Raw genomic sequence first — 9464 nt, 5'->3', positions numbered from 1 at the left:
AGGTTTTATATGATATGGTATAATACTAGTAGGAGAGACAATAAATACCGAGGTTTTATACGATATGGTATAATACTAGTAGGAGAGACAATAAATACCGAGGTTTTATATGATATGGTATAATACTAGTAGGAGAGACAATAAATACCGAGGTTTTATACGATATGGTATAATACTAGTAGGAGAGACAGTAAATGCCAGATAACATATGTAATACTACATAACGCAGCTGTTTCGTCTGTCCTTCCCTCTCGGTTCACTCTTTTTTCCTTCTCTGACTTTTAAAGCCAGAATAATGAATATTCTAAAGGATTTTTATTAAATATCAAATAATACTGCACACATATTGATCAATAGAAGTACTTATCACATGATTAATCCATACAATAGGATTGATATATATATATCCGTCCTAAAGACTGGAACTGAATCATGTATTGATACGAGTGATTAGGAACATATTTTACCGAGTTACATTACAAATATATTTCTCAACAAGTCCATTTTTTTAAGTCTGCATGACATTTTATGTGTGAAACTGGAGATGCCAAATAAATGCTCATCCTTTATAAATATTTTCGTACTACGACAACGGTACAGCAATTTTTAATTGATATTATATCAACATCCACCCAATTGATATGACCTAAATAGGGATACAGATGCAGTGCGGATCCGTTTTTAGTGTAGTTTAACTAGATTCGCTTGTCTAGTATCTGGTATCGCTGTGATGTAGATAACACTTGATTTACCTACTGTATTCTATCAAGACATTATGCGTGTTGCTATTGACGATGATGTATAGGTATATAATTGAACAATATTACCAACTTCTCATTCTTGTACAATATGGTGAACGACTTGAGCGGAGAAAAATGGCCGTAATTTCGTCAGATTGGTACCATTTACTTTGTTAAAATTCAATCTGAATGAATATCTGTGTAACATTTGCGTAATAACAAGCATTTGTCACGTTAAAATTAAATTTCATATCCGCAAATCAACCAAAGAATACATAGTTAATACAATTGGAAGATGAGTTGACAATCTAATATGTGTGGAATAGATGTGATGATAGTCAAGTATACATGCTCTGTTAGTAGAATCCATCACAAGACAACAATAAGTGTGAATTCATCACACGAATACAAACAGTTGTCATCACAACACAAACAAACATTGAATTCATCAAACGACAAACAAAGAGTGAATTCATCAAATGACAAACAAATTTGAATTCATCAAACGACAAACAAAGAGTGAATCCATCAAACGACAAACAAATATTGAATTCATCAAACGACAAACAAAAAGTGAATCCATCAAACGACAAGCAAATATTGAATCCATCATACGACAAACAAAGAGTGAATCCATCAAACGACAAACAAATATTGAATTCATCAAACGACAAACAAAGAGTGAATCCATCAAACGACAAACAGATATTGAATTCATCATACGACAAACAAAGAGTGAATCCATCAAACGACAAACAAATATTGAATTCATCAAACGACAAATAAAGAGTGAATCCATCAAACGACAAACAAAGAGTGAATTCATCAAACGACAAACAAAGAGTGAATCCATCAAACGACAAACAAAGAGTGAATTCATCAAACGACAAACAAAGAGTGAATCCATCAAACGACAAACAAATATTGAATTCATCAAACGACAAATAAAGAGTGAATCCATCAAACGACAAACAAAGAGTGAATTCATCAAACGACAAACAAAGAGTGAATCCATCAAACGACAAGCAAATATTGAATCCATCATACGACAAACAAAGAGTGAATCCATCAAACGACAAACAATATTGAATTCATCAAACGACAAACAAAGAGTGAATCCATCAAACGACAAACAGATATTGAATTCATCATACGACAAACAAAGAGTGAATCCATCAAACGACAAACAAATATTGAATTCATCAAACGACAAATAAAGAGTGAATCCATCAAACGACAAACAAAGAGTGAATTCATCAAACGACAAACAAAGAGTGAATCCATCAAACGACAAACAAAGAGTGAATTCATCAAACGACAAACAAAGAGTGAATCCATCAAACGACAAACAAATATTGAATTCATCAAACGACAAATAAAGAGTGAATCCATCAAACGACAAACAAAGAGTGAATTCATCAAACGACAAACAAAGAGTGAATCCATCAAACGACAAACAAATATTGAATTCATCAAACGACAAATAAAGAGTGAATCCATCAAACGACAAACAAAGAGTGAATTCATCAAACGACAAACAAAGAGTGAATCCATCAAACGACAAACAAAGAGTGAATTCATCAAACGACAAACAAAGAGTGAATCCATCAAACGACAAACAAATATTGAATTCATCAAACGACAAATAAAGAGTGAATCCATCAAACGACAAACAAAGAGTGAATTCATCAAACGACAAACAAAGAGTGAATCCATCAAACGACAAACAAAGAGTGAATTCATCAAACGACAAACAAAGAGTGAATCCATCAAACGACAAACAAATATTGAATTCATCAAACGACAAACAAAGAGTGAATCCGTCAAACGACAAACAAACATTGAATCCATCACATGACAAATAAACAATTAACCAATCACACGCAAACAAATATTTAATTGTAACAGAATTGGCATGTTGGCCTGTATTTTGTTGGGCTCCGACGAGATCATCTGGGGTGCGCTCGAGACGCTGTCAAGGACGTCCTGCACAAGCAGAACATGAATCGAATGCACGGGAACACTGTTCCGGACATGTTCTGCTTGCGCCAGCAAAATCGGTGGTGCACACGGCACAGTTACGTCACAAGTAGAAAAAATGGCGACCACAAGCTTAAGAGATGGAACAAATTTATACAAATGCACGAATTGTTGTATTCTTTGTCACCGAAGAGGCTGCATTACAGCACACATGCCAAGGCAGGTGTGATCAAATATTTCAGAGTTTATAGAGAAACAAATACGAAGGATTATCCAAAGTTGAAGCAAATATTGAATAAACTTTAGAAAGTTCTTAGACTTTAAATTTGTGGACTACTGCAGTAGCACGAATATATTTTTATCGATACTCATCAGTAATATAACACTTTCAAGGAGAAATTTAAGCGTGTACAGTACTGTTTGTCAAAATTAACATAGAATCAAGTTAAATTTTTTAATCCAGTATGGATCATCATGGAGTGGAAAGACTGATGTCAAATTCTGAATGACCATAAAATTTAAAGGAGACATAATATTGGTGGCCACGTTTTGTCAAGAATGATATATAGCTTTTAAAGGCTATCCTAATATTTTATGTTTTTTTTTTTTTTAATATCTGACATTAATTTAAGTCTATTGTATCAATTGCACAATAACCTAATCAATTTTTTTTTTTTTTTTTTTTTTAATTTTTTTTTAATTTATGCTTTACCGTCATGTATTGTAGTTTCAACTGATGCAAACAAGAGGCAGCAGCTGTGCAATGTTGAAGAAGACAGAACCCTTTTTACATGCGAACACTGCTCAGCACATTTTCTGGATGATAAAACGTACAATAAACATACATGCAATGGCCAGGAAAAGGCTTCCAGTTCTACACCCAGCACTGTCAGTCTCAGTGTAGAACAAGGTACTTCTAATATAGAAACTGAAAGTATAGTCTAGGCCAGAGCGCCAACACTCATGTTGATTGATTATACAAATTGTATGATGATAAAGTTAAGAAAGGAGTAATGAGAAAGAAAGCGATGTGGAACATAATTGCAAAAGACCTGAATAAAAAAGGGTACGATGTATCGGGCGACCAAGTCAGTGGACGGTGGAAGACCCTTCTTCAAGGTTATAAGAAAGTTAAAGACCACAATCAGAAGACGGGGAATGATACGAAAACATATGAATATCAGACTGGGTTAGACGAGTTACTTGGAAATGACCCGAGTATTGTTCCAACATATAAAATATCATCCAAACAACCGACTGAGACTGATGATAGTGAGGAAAACTGTAGTGCTGCTGATGAGGCATCTAAACCTTCTAAGCAAAGACGATCCAGCTCAAACGAAATGGTAGACCTGTTAGAAGTGTACATGGAGGATCAAGAGAAAAGAAGGAGGAATCAGAGAGATCAGTGAGAATGCACACCGAGAAGATGACGGTGATGCAAAGCCTGGTGCAAGCAATTACAAATCAGAATAGTGTTCAGAATAAATGGTTGGTGAGATTTATAATTTAGTAGGTGTGGCTGATGTATGTTTTCGGGTCACTCAGTCTGTTGTGGTCATATACCAGTATTAAACTGTGAGTGTATGTTGCTATTGACACTAAACAGCATCCGACTACTAATAACCTGTCTGTCCCCAGTGAGACTCGAACCACATTCTATTGAAGGTCACCTTCAAAATGACCCTGGTCATTTACTGGGGGTATTAGACTCGACAAAGAAATGAATGCTCTACATGTAAATTCTCTTAATACCACTAAAAGTAGTTTTTTTTTAAATATACATGTATTTATGTTAAACTTGTTATTATTTTCTGCCTTTTCAGAATGATAAAGTAGCGGACTGTGTTTTCTGCGATTGTGGACACATTGTTACATGCATGGAATGTGCCATGGTATTAGAAATCTGTCCTGTGTGCCGAGCAGAAATTAGACAGAGGATAAAAATGTTTCGCAGTTAGATGACTCGGTGACTGATTCACAGTGTTACATCCACAGTTATTTGTGGATCGGTGAATGATTGTCTGTGTTACATCAAGTTTATCTTTATTTACTTGTGCAAATTAAAGGTACCATTTTAGCATACCTGGTCCAAAGGACCGAAAGTGAGTTTATGCCTTGACGTGGAGTCCGTTCGGACTCGCTCACCCAATTGTCTATCCGTCGTCCGTTATTTAATTTACACATGAGTTTTTGTCAATTTTCAATCCATGTGAGCGATAAAGGCCCTCTGGGCATGTTGTTTCTTTTTAGAATTATGAGTAACTGTTATTTTTGTTGTTCATTGGAGATACCAAAGAACTTTATGGATATAGATGTGGTTTCTACACTTGTTTACCTGTTTGTAGTCTAAATTTACAGATTATCAGCCACTGGCCCTTTGGGCCAAGTAAGCTATGCCATTGTGTGGTGTCCGTCATCCGTCCGGCATCAACATTTTACTTTATACGACTTCTACCCAATAACTAAAAGGCTCATGGTAGTGATGTTTGGCCAGTAGGTACCTGGGACAGTGCTATAAAGTTCCCCAAAATAAATTACCTTGACTTAAGTACATTACCACAGGGGTCAAAGGTCACAGGGGTGAAATATTAAAAACAACTTCTTCTGATTAACAAAGAGGCCCAGAGTGATGATGCTGGTCTCGTAGATACTTCCAACATAGTGTTTTGAAGTATCTTAAAACAAATTACCTTGACATACTTTCAAGGTCACAGGGGTCAGATATGTAAATATCTTTTTATGACAATTTCTTCCGCTGTATCACTAGGACCTGTGTGTATGATCCAGGTGAGCGATACAGGCCCTCTGGGCCTCTTGTTATATGTGCCCCCACTGCGGTTCACATCTTGGACTATATGTGTACATGTATGTTTAACAGTCTTTACACAGTATATAAAGAAGAGCGAGCATCTTGATTTTAAAAGATTATATACATGCTCTCTATTCACTGTATTTCTTTAAAAAAGCTGGATAAATATTGATCAACATTTATGCTTTATGCACATGTTTAAACATAAGGTAGTGCTATGGCCAGGTTCAAAACATTAAAGGTTATAACATAGTTCAGAGGGTCAGTAGCAGTGACAGAAACATGACTATTTTTTGTTTGTTATTATTTTATCAAAACTCAGGAAGATACATTTTTAATTATTTTCTTATCACTCTGAAAGAGCTTTTATTGAGTGTTATTTTAATAAAACTCTGAAAGAGACATGGTTGTTTATTTATTTATTCCATAAAGTTCATAGTTCTAAAGATTACAGTTATGTATACTGATATGGTTCCGCACACAAGATTTCTCATAATCAAGTTTCTCTTCAAAATGCCTTCAGCATTTTGTTCATGAATTACAAGCACTTGAGGGACTGCTTGATTTCCATCATTATCGGCATGTGCAAGAACGTCGTCGATGTCATCACAATGCAAAATACAGATATTGTGAAGCACACAACAAACCATTATGATATTAACTACTGTTTCTAGTTTTGTGTCTATATTTTGTAGTCTGCAAAACCTACCATTGAGAAGAGCGAACGCTCTTTCAATGACCATGCGGTTGCTTGAATGATAGTGATTATATCTTCTTTGCCCTGGTGTAAGATGTCCATTATCCCTGAATGGTGTTAGTAACCATTTTCTGAGGAGGTATGCACCATCGGCAATTATATGATAAACCATATTACACATGGATAACCCCTCGGACCACAAGTCAGAGTTTTCAGTACTCGGGAATCATGGCAGCTGCCAGGATATCCTGTGAAAGCGTGAGAAAATCTCATGTCGTATCTGCATACACACTGCAACTGAACAGAATGGAATCCTTTTCTGTTAACATAAGACTGGGGATTTTGTTTTTGGTGCTTTTATGGATATATGAGTTCTATCGAGAGCTCCGACAATTCCCGGAAACCCATTCCTGTGACTAAATTGATCTGCCTCTTCTACCAGCTCTTGTCTCGTTGGCCACGTGATGAAGGTATGCCTCATCATCAGGACAGAGTTTATTATCCTATTTCTGCATAAAATCACAGATGATTCCGAAATATTGAAACGATTTGCAATTTTTGTGACTATGTCCTGGCCTCCAACATACCAAAGAGTCAGTAGTAGTTGTTGTTCGAGAGCTACTGGCTCTCTTCCACCTGGACCTGCAGGCTGAACTTGAGAACATGTTTCTAAATAATCCAAAAGTACTCGGAAAGTTTCAGGACCAACTCGGAACATTCTCAGAAATGTTTCTTCATCATAATGAGGCACAACCGTTTCAATATACCCTACTACCCTGGTTCTGGTATCGCCATTTCTGAAACATAAAGATAATAATAATTTAATATCTCCACTAAAGAAATCGTGTTTGTTCGTTAGCATGATTGCCTTAAGAAGTAATGGAGGGATTTTTGCGGAACTTGGTGGGGGATAAAGGATACATATAAAACAAGTGATTACATATCGGTTGTGATATGAATAACTAGGGGGAACGGGCAGTGGCCTTGGCGTTCTGAAAGAAAGTTACCGTTGTTATATTGCATTTAATCATTTTGTTCTAAAACTTATAATTAATTTCTCAAATTCTAATCAGGCCTAATACTCTATAGGAACAGTCAAAATCTATGAGTTATGCCAGATCATGGACGATTAACGTAATCAATTTGTTGCCATAATCTACGTTTCATAGTTGAATCAGGAATGGTGGATGGAGCAAATCGCTTAAAATAGGCTCGATTTTGCAATGCGATGCACACCCCGAGGTATTGCAAGTTCACAGAAAATGAACTCACTGTTAAAGTGAAAACAGTCCAACAAAGAAGGGTATGTCTTCATCGGTTTTGCGGTTTTTCTCATCCATGCACTCTAATGCAGCTACAACAGTGGCAACCGACGCCATATTTAATCGTTAACTTCCTGTTCCGGCGCATTCGATTTAAGGAACATTCTGAACATGTTCTGGACAGGCGTCTCGAGCGCACCCCTGATCGGGTCTAGATGACCCAGTTTTGTTGACGATGCGGTTTTGGAGTATTAGTTTCTCCGAGTACTCCGGCTTTCCTCCACCACCAAAATCTGGCACGTCCTTAAATGACTCTGGCTGTTAATATGACGTTAAACATAGACAAACAAACAAACAAAATCAAATGTTTCAAAAGTGCGGTTCTTAGCCTCTTTGAGTGATCTTTATTCCCTTTGTACTTAGAACTATTTAAGGTTAGGTTAATACAAGTATATATTAGTCAGTTAGCAAAAGATTAGTAATTTTAGAGAGTTGGTTGTCTCCCCTTGATTAGTCAGGTATAACAACAGGTAATATTTCTCACATATTAGACTTTATTAGATTATCATTGTCATCATCTGTATCTGTAATGAAATGTATTCCTGTATTATGCATTTCCGGCGTTATCTTGGCGGCCAAATTACTTGCGCATTGATGTCATTTGTTCAAGTTTTATTGAGGTTTGAAAAAAAATGTTTGCAAAATATATAAATCTGCGTAGCATATTTAGACCCATATTATGACTTTCTCAGTTGTATAATATATTGTTGAACTTGTACTATTGGCTTGAGTCTTATTTTTCTTTGTCGTCTTCAGAGAAGAAATAGTTTGGACCAGCGTATTATAAACATATCAGCGAAAGACATAATCTGTGACTTGGGTGCTGGGTACGACCTCACGCTACCAAGATCTACTCCTAAATACCATCTTAGGTCAGGATTTTGACACAGAATCCATCACACGACAAACAAATCGTGAATCCATCATATAACAAACAAACAGTCAATATATCACACGACAAACAAATATTGACCCCATCAAACGACAAAAAAAATATTGAATCCATCACACGACAAACAAATGTTGAATCCATCACACAACAAACAAATATTTAATCCATCACACAACAAACAAATATTGAATCCATCAAACGACAAACAATGAATTTATCACAAAACAAACAAATATTGAACCCATCAAACGACAAAAAAAATATTGAATCCACCACACGACAAACAAACATTGAATCCGCCACACGAAAAAGAAGCAAGGATTCAAGCAAACGACAAATAATGCCATATTGTGTTATTTTTTTTCAGTATTAACATCATATTGTGTTATTTTTATTCAGTATTAATGTCATGTTGTGTTGTTTTTATTCAGTATTAACGTCATGTTGTGTTGTTTTTATTCAGTATTAACGCCATGTTGTGTTGTTTTTATTCAGTATTAACGCCATGTTGTGTTGTTTTTATTCAGTATTAACGCCATGTTGTGTTGTTTTTATTCAGTATTAACGTCATGTTGTGTTATTTTTATCCAGTATTTACGTCATGTTGTATTGTTCTTATCCAGTATTTACGTCATGTTGTGTTATTTTTATTCAGTATTAACATCATATTGTGTTATTTTTATTCATTATTAACATTATGCTGTTATTTTTATTCAGTATTAACATTATGCTGTTATTTTTATTCAGTATTAACATTATGCTGTTATTTTTATTCAGTATTAACATTATGTTGTGTTATTTTTACTCAGTATTAACATTATGTTGTGTTATTTTTACTCAGTATTAACATTATGTTGTGTTATTTTTATTCAGTATTAACTCCATGTGCTATTTTTGTTATTCAGTATCAACGCCATGTTGTTTTGTTTTTATGAATACAATCTCTTTTTTGATTATGGTCTAACCATGTGTGCATTTTTAAAAGTTTTCATTTGTGTCTTTTTTATTTTTTTTTCTAATT

The 9464-nt window shown here is 35.1% G+C and overlaps 1 protein-coding gene across 1 annotated transcript; it reads left to right on the top strand.

The window, feature by feature from the left end:
* The first annotated feature begins 1219 nt into the window (after nucleotides 1–1219).
* Nucleotides 1220–2598, top strand: LOC117317536. The gene is made up of 2 exons (XM_033872350.1): nucleotides 1220–1765; nucleotides 1852–2598. The coding sequence occupies exons 1-2, from the start codon at nucleotides 1220–1222 to the stop codon at nucleotides 2596–2598; spliced, it is 1293 nt and encodes a 430-aa protein (XP_033728241.1).
* The last annotated feature ends 6866 nt before the right edge of the window (nucleotides 2599–9464 follow it).

The sequence above is a fragment of the Pecten maximus genome, chromosome 19, assembly GCF_902652985.1.
Source record: "Pecten maximus chromosome 19, xPecMax1.1, whole genome shotgun sequence".
Lineage (NCBI taxonomy): Eukaryota > Metazoa > Mollusca > Bivalvia > Pectinida > Pectinidae > Pecten > Pecten maximus.
Note: the sequence above shows the minus strand (reverse complement) of the source record. Positions and strands in the feature narration are given on the sequence as shown.